Source organism: Phodopus roborovskii, unplaced genomic scaffold (assembly GCF_943737965.1).
Source record: "Phodopus roborovskii unplaced genomic scaffold, PHOROB, whole genome shotgun sequence".
NCBI lineage: Eukaryota > Metazoa > Chordata > Mammalia > Rodentia > Cricetidae > Phodopus > Phodopus roborovskii.
In genome coordinates this window covers 15,802,227-15,816,216 of record NW_026126571.1, presented here as the reverse complement: position 1 = coordinate 15,816,216, position 13,990 = coordinate 15,802,227, and the positions used below count along the sequence as shown (strand labels likewise).

Here is a 13,990-nt window from a genome sequence, read left to right as displayed (position 1 = left end):
TCTTTCACCAAATGCCAAATGTTATTATCACCAGTATTATCAATATTGTGATGCTGCAGCCATGAAGAATGATTAAAAATTCTTTTAAATTAAAAGGCAATGCTATCCATGAACTATACTATGAATGAAAATGTGTCTGGGTGGATTTCTATGTTGGATTTACTAAGCATATGCAATGAAATTGAACAGTGACTTTTTTAAAATTGTGATTTGAAGGAAAATATTCTAAATCTTGACTGGGGAAATTGAATTAAACCTTATGAAGTTTTGTTTTAACTGACAGTCTCTAATAATAGATGAATTTTTAAGAACCAACCCTTAAAAAGCAAAATTGTTTAAAATAAAAGCAATGTTGATAAATTGGAGAATCTAGTGTTAATCATTATGTCTTCTCAAAGCCCTTTTTGTCTACTGCCTCTAGGTTGCTTATGTTAAAGAGTTTTCCTAAGCAGAATATATTTTCCTATCAATGATTAATCTCTCTATGGTAATATTCGATCATTTGCTAACCCAGACTACATATTACTAGGGAAAATTATCATATTTTCTCTCATTTATTCTTAGGTGAAACATACATAGTAGTTTATAAAGTCTAGACCAAAAAATGTTTGCATTGTGATGAAGAGCTACTATGCATTAGATTATATGGTTATGGATTCAAAGTGAAAGGCAAGGTCTTAGTGTTTGTCAGAATTCTGTTAATCTCCTTCAGTTACCCATCAAGGAATGCTTCTGAATTTTCCCAAGTTTGAAATGGTATGTGATATGCAAACTAATGTAATTTAAAATTGTATTTTCACATTCAATATTTGTATTTTAAAGAAAAAGTATATCTAAAATATTCATATTTTATTATTTAAAGTTGAGGAAGTACATTAAGAGCACTCAAAAAACGTCTTATAATATTTTTACACCTAATAATATATCTACAGGTAATGATGATAGTAAATGTAAATTGATTTTTTGCTCAATGATTCTTGTGATTCTTGCATAGGAAACCTGTGACCTATGTTGAATAAACATGTTACTTTGTGATGTAACTCAGAATATGAGAGTTTGTTTTTAATCTCTTGATTCTAGATTTCTCTTGAAAACCTTCAGTGTGTATAGCAGTGTCACAGTTTTACTGGTGCTCAGATGCAGAGCTGTGTTAAAACATAGGTTACCTGCTGTGATTTTTGCCCTAATTCTAAAGTACCTAATTGTGTCCTTCCAATGATTTCACCAGCAACTTGATGCTTCAAAAAACAATATACTAGTTTCTGCCATCATATAGTTAGAAACATATTGCTTATTCATACTTTAAGGTTTTGTTTCAATAGTAAGTTTCTTTTGTTTACTATAGGGTTCACTTTGAATACTCAAATACTTTTAGCTAATCCATAATAAAATAAGAGCTACTATATATCAGGTATGGGGAATATTTTTCTGCTAAATATTAGAAGAGTTTCAGTGATCTTGTGATGAGTGACTTGTAAGGGTAGTACTAAAATTTTATTAAGTAAGGAATATTGAGTTATTTTCTATATAAAGGCTGGAAATTCTTTAAACCAGTTTACTTACAAGTCACTATCTATAGTTACAAAAATTAAATTTATCTAAGAAAATCAACACTGGCCATTGCCAAAATTGTGATTCTTTCTAAAAAGATTAGAAATATAAACATGCATCAGACAGAGTAAATTTTAGCAACAGATTTGCATGACTCATTTTTACATCAGAATGCAAGTGTTCACATGTTTTAAGAGATAAGTCCACAAGGCACACTTATGCAACCAAAGCTATATTGCTAGATTTTGCTGTTCTTTATTTTTTGAGAATCTTTTTATTCATGTGTATGTGTGTTGAAACTTCTAGAACTGTAGTTATAGGTGGTAAAGTACAGGGAATGCATTGTGCCAACTGGATGTGGCTGCCCTAGAAGAACAGCAGGCACTCTTAATGGTTAGCCACTTTTCGGGCCCCTGCAATGATTTCATTAAATTCTGGTGAGAAGGATCCCCCTATTAACAACTTAACCAGGTTTGAAAACTTGGATAAGACCTTAACTGCTTCTAAGCTGAATTAAAAACTCATTTAATTTTAGAAAGGTTTCTCTTCAGCAAAAATAGGAAGGAAAATAAATACAAGTTGAAAGTGGTAACCAGCCAAATTGAGCTTGAAAACTGTTACCAGCCAAAAGTTTCAGTAATCTAGATAGTCATGTGTTGATGTGCTAAATGTTAATTTTTCAATATATGCTTCATTTTTAATTATTGTTTTTATAAATAATTAATGATCTTATAGAGAATTATTTTAGGTCTTTTGGCACATATTATATTTTGATACCAGCAATAAAAGTCTAAACTTAACTTGTGACAATTGCTTGTCACAAATTGCTTGTGACAAATCCTCCACTGTCCTGGAGGATTATGGAAGGGTTTTGAACACCATCAAAGTCACTGTGTTGTCCAGTGTGCAACATTCATCATTCACCATTCATATCATCATTTGGTGCTCCTTCCTATCTGTTGAATCATGCCGCTTTGTAACCACCAATTTTTGTTGAAGCACAAATCAGGGACCTTTTTCATGTTATTGCTTTTTACATAGTGCCTGAATTGGAGCACAGAAAAGAGCAATCCCTGATGAACTGATTACTTCAATGCTAAGCATGTGGTACAAAGAATCCTGCTTGATAAGGAGGTGACTTCATAATGTGTGTGTTCTAATTTTCTCAGATTTCCTACCAAATTTGAGTTCATTCATTTTTACTATATTTTTATCTTCTTTATTTTAGTTTATATTATTTTTGGTCTCCTCAAACACTCAACATAGATCAACCTTATTTTTACAATTAGAGTCTTTAATTTTGACTTACTTTGCATTTCTGTTCATATATTTTATTCATTTCTCCCCCACATTTAATTAATAATAATGCTGATGTCATTTGCTCCAAAACATGTGTTTTATTTCCAGGGCACAGCTAATGGAAATGTTCCTGTATCTTCTCGCAGGCAATTATGTGAGTGTCTAACTTCAGCTCTGTGTTGTAAACATGGCTCTGTGTCCTGTGCTGTGTAGCATGGCATGCTTACTGAGACCAGTGCCCACAGGTCAATATGCAATGTGTAGTGTTGTATATTACCTATGATGTATTTGTAGCAGATGGTTCTCCCGCTTCTTCCTTACCTGTTTGTCATTATCAATCTCATTTAAGAAAACCCACATTGCAATACAGCCAACTACACTAAAACTTCAGTAATGACTCAAAGTCTGGGGCACAGAAAGCAGTTGATCTAATACAATTATTTTTATTTGGCAACAATAATAACACTTTCTCTGTCAGCGAATCATAGGCTTTCATACACCATAATTTTCTTCTTCTCCTTCTTCTTCTTCTTCTTCTTCTTCTTCTTCTTCTTCTTCTTCTTCTTCTTCTTCTTCTTCTTCTTCTTCTTTCTCTCTCTCTTTCTTTCTTTCTTTCTTTCTTTCTTTCTATTCAGAGGTTTTCGTACCACATAATTTGTGGTTTGGCCCAAGCTTGAAAGATCCTTCCTAGTGTGTTCACTAAAAGACACCTTCTTTCTAATTAATTTAGAGCAAAATGCCTTTTAAAATGTTTTGTCTTATTTCTAAATTATCACATTTAGATAATTAAAATTAATCTATAAAAACATAGCTAAAACACCCAAATGTTTGCAACCTTCCACTGCAGTTATCATAAACTTGATGGCAGTGCTATGTCTCTGGCAGAGTGTCTACATTAGTGTGTCACTGAGAGATGTCCCTTAAATTTGCCAGCAGACTTTGAGAAACAGCTGCTCATATCACCATCCCATCAATGTCCTTTCCTCCTACCTAGCTTGGTCATCTGCCTCCATTATCAACCGCTTTGAGCTACAAACCTTCATGAATCTAATTGTCTCTAACCATAACTGCCAATGCATTTTTAAAAAATATGATGCTTGGGGTATTGAAAGGCCCAGTCCACTTTCTGCAATGTTAATTTTGATTATCTTTGGTTAAAAACATCATTTGATGACATTTACAGAGGAAGATTTGTGAATTAATAATAGAACACTATACACTGTGGTTTTAATAAAGTGGTCAAAACAGCAAATAAAACCATACATTTATTATTTCCTTCATCATAAATTAATTTTGGATGTTTGAAGTTTATAAATAAAGTTAAAGTCAAAAGGAACTGCTAGAACGAATGACATACAGTTATAAAATTTGGCTGAAAGTTACTGGTCATCCCAGATCGTAAATTATACTTTTCCCTCTACTCGTCTATTATCCCAATTTCTAATGTTATTAGATACTACTTATTTTATCTCCTCATTTTTGCAGTAGTAATTGATAAAGTTGAAACCTAAGGCAAGAAATTCCAGAATATGAGATGTATTTTGACTTAGGTTTGCTTTGTTAAGAAGGAGCAAATCTCTACACTTTACATGAGTTGAGCACTAAGCATGGAAGATGCTGTAACAATAGGGCCTGAACTGGCAGAAATCAGTTATCACTTCTTAGTTTCACAAAATAAAAGATCATAACAAGAACATATTCACATAGCTTTGATTTTACATCATTGGCTCTTGTTAAGTGAGATTTCAACTTACTAAAATCTGAAAGGAAAGAAGAGTATGCACTGTATCTCTAAGGCTGAGGATTCTTAGTTATACACAGTATCTGTAGGCAGCACCTTTGAAATAAAACTTACCTCATATATATGGGGTCTTGAACAGTGAGATTATTAAGCTCTTTGATTTAGAGGGCTGCTGATTCTATGTTGTCTTAATTAAGTGTGAGTCCTCAGATCTCTGCCTCCTAGCAGTGCAGATCAGTGGTGTCTCACTCAGCAGATGTAACTGTGCTGATGTTTCAAAACATTGTGTAGCAATGGGCAGTGTATAGTACAAATGAACACATGCACTGACATTCACAGATTCCTTCCTTCATTCACTAAGGCATGAGCCCAGCTAGACCTCTTTCAAATGGATCTTGACTCACTATGTCACATCATCGACCAAATCAGAAAGGAGCACAGATGACACTTTGTGTAGTTTTTGTTTTATTGGATATTAAAAAGCTTATTTAATTATGATTGTTAATTGTGATATTGTACCCAATCAAACAGTGTTTTACAGCCTGACTCACAATCTTGTGAAGATTGGCAGATTAGGTGATTATAGAAGGCATGAAACTAAAGTGAGAGAATTTATGGCTCCATCTTCAGAGGCTATGTTAGTTTGGTTAATATGCCTACTTATTTATATCTGCAGTGAATATTACACATTAAAGTTAAACATAAAAGAAACAGTATTGCTTAATGATTTTTAACGCCAGAGAAAAGTCTTGAATGATCATATCAGAAGGATGAGTCTTGGAAAACTTTTTAAATGTTTGTAAAGAGTATACTTTCAAAATATTAAAAGCTTAAATACTTTGTTAAAATGATTAATAAGGTTGTTGAGAAGGGACTCCTGGAACTACATTGTTGAAGATGGGATCAAATCAAACCATACAAGAAAGGCACAAACCCTATCCAAGTGCTCTTTTGCCCTTAGTATACACATAGAACAGAAGCCTAAAATGTAGGGGCAGCACACAATGTAACTCTTAAGGTCTGTGTAAAGGTTACTTGAGCTTAAAAGTAGGAGAGTGAAGGGGATTTTTATGCTTGATGGGAAAGACAAGAATACTTGATGGATCCCAATATACTACAGAGCTTTGGGCAGGTCTCACCTGAGACAGTGAGGGTTTTGCTGTGGGACAAAGATCTCATCAAGAGAGACTATTGTTCCTATTGTGTTCCACAAGTTAATTTCTTTTGAGTTTCAAGTAATTCTGGAATTTGGGTGTGAAAATTATAAAACCACAGACAGACTTTGTAAGAGACTAAGAACAAATCAATGTCCTACAGCAAAAAAGCATTTGCAATGAAAATGCTGAGGTCAACTAGCTCTGTTGGAACGAAGACTGAGTTCGAGACAATGGAAGTCAAGATAGTATACTGCAGTGATCAAATCAACTCTTCCATCTGTTATCCAAATCATCACACTGAATTTCCACACATGACATGTTTGTTTAAGTCTCTCTTGTCCTGAACACCATACCTGACTTTTCCATGAAGTTCTGAACCACATGGAAAAGTGACAGGGGGAAAAGGCAAAACATAATATTCTGTCAAGTGATAGAGCAATCAATACAGACAAAAAGTGGCATTGTGTAGATATTAGAAATATGAGAAGGGAGAGTTAAAATAGACATAATTGTGTTTAATACGTTAATGGAAATGTTTGAGAGGGAGGACCAGATATCCACTTTCAAGAGAGCACGGTGTAGAACAGATTCAAAAGGAAACCACAGACTTTACATTTTCAGTAGCAAACAGGATGAACGTGTGTGGCCGGCAACATTATCGACAAATCATAGTCATGGAAAGAATTATGAATCTGCATATGGTCGACAGAAATTACCAAGCTGAAACACAAAGGGAAAAGAGTGGAGTAGGCTTTGATAGCCAAAGGAAATCAAAGGGCTTCGTAAGCTAATCACATGTTTTGCTTTACTTATATTGTGTCTTAGTGATCACACAGAAAGTGTAGAAGAAACAACTGAGAAATAATAGCCACAAATTCTGAAATGACAAAACAAACCAAATTATAGATCCAAGAAGATTAACCAGAAAACAAAACAAAACAAAAACCATAACCTGGGAAATCATACCAAAATTGCTGAAAATCAGAGTAGGAGAGGCTTGTAGGGAGACCCTGAGTGGTGATGAAATCCTGCATATAGAAAAATAAAAAAAGATAACAGAAGTCTTTTGTGGAAGTCTTTAATGAATACTTGACCATTGGGTTAAATTCTTTTACTGATAAGTTCCTAGTAAATCAATCATATCCATAGTATATGTGATATTCATTTATCCTATCTCTTCAGTATTGCTTGTGGATACTTGTTTGTGTGTATATTGGGGCATCCTTTATCAACTGGGTAAAACAATGGAAGTTGAGATTGTGAGCCAACATGCTACTCACAACAGAAAGGAATTAGCACTATTAAACAATGCACAACTCATATATATATATATATATATATATATATATATTTTACTACCATGATCTAACCATTTTCATTTACCCCAAATTAGCATAATAATTTTTTAATCAAGCACATTAAGATGTTGGCACTGATTTTCACTCGTCAAATGCAATAACTAAGTGTTCATTAATCAAGAGAATTGCCTATTGTGAAGTTATTCTTAAGCAGAATAATACTTGATATTGGCAAATTGGAGAAACAATTGTAGTAGAAAAGTGAGAGAATGAATTGCATAACAGTGTGTTTGCACAGTAGTATTATTTCCTTTAGGCATAGGAAAATATCAGTTTACTTGTTTTGAGTCATAAAATAATTCTCAGTAAGTATTGATGTGATTTTTTTGTTTTAATAAGCTTTATATTATTAAGATATATATTGAATTTATATGATTATTATAGTTGTACATTTTTTATTATTATAGTGAAATACTAGAAGCAGGTCACACTGTGAATAAATAAGTATGTTTATCATGTTTATCTCAGATTTACAGAGGTTCAAGTGCTCACATTTGGTGTTAGCCTTCTTTGTAATAGCCCTGGTGTGACACAGGATATCACACTACAAATGATAGGAAACATAACATCATTTTCTCCTTATTTTTTAAATTACATTTGAGAATTTCTTATTATTTATTTTTGATATATTTATTATTTTTTCTCATTTTACATATCGATCCAAGTTCCTTCTCCAACCCTCACATACCCTCCAAGACCCCCCCCCCCCCATTTCATTCCCTTCACAGGGGGAATGATGCCTTCACTCCACAGGGAGGGTGATGCCTTCCAGGAGAGATCATCAAAATCTGTCAAGTCATTTGGAGTAGGACTAGGCCCTCCCTCCTGCCTTTAGTCTAAGGGATCATCCTTCCATGGGGAGTGTGCTCCTAAAGTCCTTTGGTGCACCAGAGATATACCCTGATTCCACTGTCAGAGGTCCCTGAAACTGACCAGGCCTTCTAACTGAGACCTACATTCAGAGGGTCTGAGTCTGTCCAATTCTGGTTTTTATCATTTATTTTTTATGTTCATACTCCTCCCATGACTCCTCCCAGACTCACAACTAATCTTCCCTACCCACCCTAACCCAACTCTTCTCTCTCTGTTTCTGTCTCTTTGTCTGTCTATCTATCTATCTATCTATCTATCTATCTATCTATCTATCTATCTATCTATCTATCTGTTACAAATGTCAAGTCCAATTTGTGCTGCCCATGCATTTTTGCATGTGGGGTTATACTATGAAGTGAGGTTGACATAGCAACAGATACATTGTTATAGAAAAATGACTCATTCTCTCCTGTCAGTATTTTCTTGGCTAGTAGTGGGATTCCTTGCCCACTCTCATTATCCATGGTGAGTTCAGATCTGGTTTGAGCTTTCAAAGATCTTGTGAATGCTATCACATTTATTTGAATTTATCTACACAGCTTCCTTCTTGTGTCCAGAAAATGCTTTTCTTATAATATTAGGTCACTGATACTACCTGATATCTGATATCATGTTATTGTTCATTTGTGAAAATGAAGTGAATAGTACATGAAGAGATAGTGTTCATGCCAAAAAATTAAAGATGAGCAGATAGAAATGCACAACATACATAAAATTCATTTGATTGACTTCATTTCTTAAAAAGTACAATGAATTCAACTGTTTACAAGTCAAGAAAAATCTCTTTAGACTTGTGTGTATGTGTAGGTGAGAGAGACAGAGAGAGATAGAGAGAAAAAGAGACAGAGAATTATATTATTTTGACCTTTTACCTAAAGGAAAGTAATAAGAAGTAATGTTAATTTGAGTAATTAAAAACATTAAATGTGTATATTAACACGTACCATGACTTTGATAATCTAAAATACCAATTAAGTAAAACAAGATCAATAGCACTTGGAGTGACCCACTGATTCTACTAAAACCCTCTTCATGTTCAATTCTGTTTTTTTTTTTTTTTTCTGTGAAGTTGAACATTTTATCTGTCAACTCTAATCTTTAATGTTCTCTTGGAACCCTTGACTAATTTACTATTCTTGGCATGTTGTTTGGTGCTGTGTCCCGTTCTTAAAAATGAAAGCACATGCCATATGCTTATAATGAACTATTGTCTGTGCTGTGTAAACATGCAATGAAGCATCCTCCAAGTGACAGCATTTGCAGTCATGAATGTCCCTTGAGAAAATCAGTACAAATTGATCTCAGTCTATATATGTTCATAAATCTGTTAAACTTAAAATGTATGATGTGCTTGGTAAATCCCAAGTATATAATTATATCAGCATAATATAGTATTTAAAGGAAAGAAAACATCAGAGAGAAGTAGACTTCAATATTATTGCGACACTCTAAAATAAAAGAAATTGGGGCTGATACTTCACTTATTCCACATATGCAACCCCTGACTTAGCTGAACTTTTGATCCTTGTGTTTGGTATAATTTACCACACAATAAATGCCTCAGGTAACTTAGATCACCACATGATCATTCTTTCTATTATTTTCATGGTCACATGGGATCTGCTTTCCATGTATTTGTCTACAGAAAAATATGTAAGAACTGTTCCTTAAGTATTTGTTCTTAGTAATGACAATCCAAATAAAAAAGAAATATCTTCAATGATATAAATTTCTCCATGAATCTCACTTACATATATATCTTTTCATACAAAAGAGTCATTTTTTTTTTAAGACAGATTTTCTCTGTGTAGCTTTGTAGATCAGGCTGGCCTAAAAGATTAACTTTTTTCATTTTAATGTATTTAATTTAGAAACATTCCTATTTTATGTATCACTCCCAGTTCCCTCTCTTTTCCATCCTCCCATGTCCCCAACTAACCCCACTATTCCTACCCCCATACACTCTACTGGGAGGCTGAGTCCTTCCATAGGGGATCATCAAAGTCTGACATATCATTTTGGGTAGAGCCTAGGCCCTTCCCGGTGTATCTAGACTGAGAGAGGATCCCTCCATGGGGAATTGACTCCCGAAGTGCACTAGAGAAGATTAATTCTTAATCTGTGCATGCAAATACTAAAAGAAAAATTGTGGGAAAGTAAAATTGCTTGAAGATCTGCTTCCCTGGGGGTTGCCTCCAGTGTTCTCCAGTGTTCGTTGGTATGCTTTCCTTGTACAGTATTGCCCCTCATCCTTGCTGAGTTTCATGGGCATACACAAATATAACTCAGCTCCTTACTCTGTTAGGCCTGCATAATATCTAAAAGTAAGAAGACATTGTGGAGAGCCAGTGATTGGTGTGCAGGGAGCCCAGAGGCTTGTTGTCATAGTCTTGTTTTTATTTCAACAGATGAAGAAAATATTTGATTTTAGGTCAAGAGTCTTTTCCTAGAGCCTCATTTTATCTCAGAAATGTTAAGCAGCATTGGAATTTAGAGGACCCAAATTACTTAATGCGTCCTGAGTTTGTGCCATCATTTATGAAGAAAAATGTTTTATAAATCAATATAGACAGAAATGTAGATTTTTTTCTGATAAAATCTTGATAACCAAAGCTGCTTCAATGCATTTTGTATAATAGTTTTTTTTCTTTTTTTCTTTTTCTTTTCTTTTTTTTTTTTTTTTTTTTTTTTTTTTTTTTTTGCCTCCGTCTTTTAAAACAGTGTTTTTAAAAAGATATTGTTAAATTAGCCAAAGGTAACACACAGACAGATTTTTGGGAAACATTTTATTCTCTATTAAGTAGAAGGTGTTTTTATTTACTACAAGGAATAATCTAGCCAAAAGACATAAAACATTTAAAGTAACAGTACAATATGATGTGATATTAGAATGTCTGAAAAGTTACATATTTTCTGTCATCTGTAAAACTTTAGTTTCAAAATATTAAAAATTTGAAATTATTTTGAATCATTCTTCCCATACTTTTTAACCTGTTTATTCTATAATATATTCTGAGTTCAGTATGTGCAATACTGTGACAGAAGATCAAGCCACCACTCAGAGCACTTTATATAGTGCCTATCAGACTACCTGCTATAATAAAATATTGACAAGTGATGCACACACACATCCTCTACTAATACTCACTTCATTGCCTTGAATTTCCTTATCATATTTGCTTCTAAATCATCAGCATTGTGATAAACATAAATGAAAATTACCTTTTAATAGATTGGATTTTTAATAATTTGCACAATTATTTTTATATTCCTTTATTTTTTATTTAAAAATATTTTCAGTCAGGTGGTGGTGGCACACGCTTTAATCCCAGCACTCGGGAGGCAGAGGCAAGTGGATCTCCTTGAGTTTGAAACCAGCCTGGTCTACAAGAGCTAGTTCCAGGACCGGCTCCAAAGCCACAGAAAATCATGTTTCGTAAAAAACAAAACAAAACAAAAAATGATTTTCATTTTACATACCAATCCCAGTTCCCTCTCCCCCCCTTATCCTTCCCTCCCTCATGCACTCCCCTCCTCCCTTTACTCCTCCAAGGAATTAAGGCCTTCCTTGGGGAATCCAGGAAGAATATACCACACTGAGGCAGGACTAAGTCCCTCCTCCCTGAATCAAGGCTGAGCAAGTTATCCCACCATATTGTATGGGCTCCAAAAAGGCATGCCCCTGGGACAGGTCCTGTTGCCACTTCCAGAGCTCCCCCCACTACAACAGATCAGTTCATACCTGTCCCCACAAAGTTGAAGGTCTAGTTCGGTTTTATTCCTTTCACAAGAGAATGTATTTTAGCTGTGCTTTGTAGGGAACTCATACTAAGGAATTAGTATGTTATAATCTGTAATCTTCTTTATTTGTAAATGAGAATTCTAACTCTGATTTATGCCTGAATTAATCACTACAGTCCCCATAGCACCTTATGCTCCTCATGGATTGTAACTATGTTATGGTGGCTCCATCTGGAGTTGAAAGGGGAATCATGCCATGCTCCGTGCTCCAATTCCTGTTCATAACAATTGTAGACTAATTTTGGAGTGGAACATCTACCTGCCTAAACTGTGTATAGGTTTTTCAGAGCCAATCTCTTTTTGCCTTGTCTTTTCCATTTGTGTGTTCTTTAAGGACACAGAATTAGGGTCCACTGAAATCAAAGATATCATCACTCTGGACGTTGTGGTGGTGGTAGTTGTTGTTGATTATGTAGCATACTTCTCTTTTCTGTATAAGATCAGAGAAAGTGCCAGAGCTATGCCTCATGAACCAATGGGGATTGATCGACTAATAACAGTCACATGCAGTGTGAAGAGGTAGAGCCATAATTAATTTTTTATTTCTTCTGTGAGTTTATGTGTGGGGCTATAATTTTGATTAAGAGGGCATATTTTTCTTGGTGCCCCCTGTCCCTCTGATTCTTATACTCTCTGCCTCTCTTTCTATGAGCTTCTCTGAGTCCTCAGGGGAAGAATTTGATGGAGACATCCTATGTAGGGCTGAGTGTTCCTAGGTCCTCTCACTCTCTGCTCGTGGTCTTGCTGTGTTCTCTGTATTCCCATCTTCCACAGGAGGAAGCTTTACTGATGATAGATGAACAATGCATATATTTATGAATATAGCAGTATGTCATTAGGAGTCATTTCTATGTCATTTTAGAACAGTAGTACCAATTTTATATAAGAATATCTAATGATATCCTATGAAATTAGAATTTTATAGGACACTTCTTGTAAGGCAATGAGTGAGTTATACCTGTAAGAGTTAAAAGTTAAAGAAGGACATTTGGCTAGAGTGAGTCCACCTACAGTTCTTTCAGGAAGGGAGAACAGAATCTAAAAAGGGAGCATCAAAATACAAAGAGGTCTCAGGAGAGGGGGCAATGGGAGAGGAATTCACTGCTTGGCTTCACTGAGTTCAGGTGAAAGTCCACATTTTCACAATAGGAGGAGTAATAGCTAGCTCCCACCTGATACTCATTTTATAGCAAGCACTACTCTGTCTCTTTCCATGTGCTCAGTAATTTAATAAGAACTACAAGATAGCTGTCAGTAGAGCCATGCCACATAAGAAAGTTGCGCTGTATGTCTCATTCATGCTCTATACAATTCTTTAAACATAAAAGTGGAACTCTTCCTGCAATACATGTACCATGATAATGATCTCCTATAAATATCACAAAACTTAAAGTTATACAGGCAGTATTCCTCATAATAGTCCTGAACACTAAGCCAACATAGGCTTCCTTTAGTAGTATTTTCCCTAATTAGTTCATGTATTTCTCTGATCTAATTTCCAGTTCTGGTCGCACATACCTTGAATCGGGGCACTCAAGAGACAGGTATGTAGGTATCTATGAGGAAGCCAGGTTGTGCTACAGAGGGAGTTCCAGGACAGCCAAGCTACATAGAGAATCCTTGTCCCCCCCAAAACAAAACAAAACAAAAAAACAAACAAACAAAAAAAATGACCTCCAACATAAAAATAGTGAAACAAAAGAAGTGTAAAGGTGATTAAGCAAAGCAACACCAAGTTAGCTTGGCAGATGGCCCACACTTACCTTAGTCTAGTGTTTGTGAACTCTGAAAGGAATTAACAATTTTCTTGCTTTGATTTTGGAACAAAGTTTTAAGATGTAGAAAGTCAACAATTGTTTTGAAAGAAAGACCTAAGAAGCCTTAAAGTGAAACCAATTATAGTGGTGTATCCAGGATCCATTATGCAATTATTAGAAAGAATGTTTATGGGAAACATATCTGAACTATTTATAATTATATTTTTCTGTTTTCTGCTGTGTGAACTGCTTTTCTATAATGGGAATTTTATAAAATGGCTTATTAAAATGTCCTGTTTGGGTAGCTATTCATTATTTTAGGTAAATTACAACTGTGAGAAACACTTGAAGGTGTCATCTCTCTCTCTCTCTCTCTCTCTCTCTCTCTCTCTGTGTGTGTGTGTGTGTGTGCGTGTGTGTCTGTGTGTGTGTGTGTGTGTTTGTGTGTGCTAG

The 13,990-nt window shown here is 34.7% G+C and overlaps 1 protein-coding gene across 1 annotated transcript in view; it reads left to right on the top strand.

Moving 5' to 3' along the window:
• Window positions 1-2,951: 2,951 nt before the first annotated feature.
• Window positions 2,952-13,990, top strand: part of LOC127235598 (serine-rich coiled-coil domain-containing protein 1-like) — a 195,237-nt gene continuing 184,198 nt past the window's right edge. Inside the window, exon 1 of the mRNA XM_051202944.1 lies at window positions 2,952-3,004. Coding sequence (XP_051058901.1) covers window positions 2,969-3,004 — 36 coding nt within the window. The 5' untranslated portion in view covers window positions 2,952-2,968. The remainder of the gene's footprint in view (window positions 3,005-13,990) is intronic.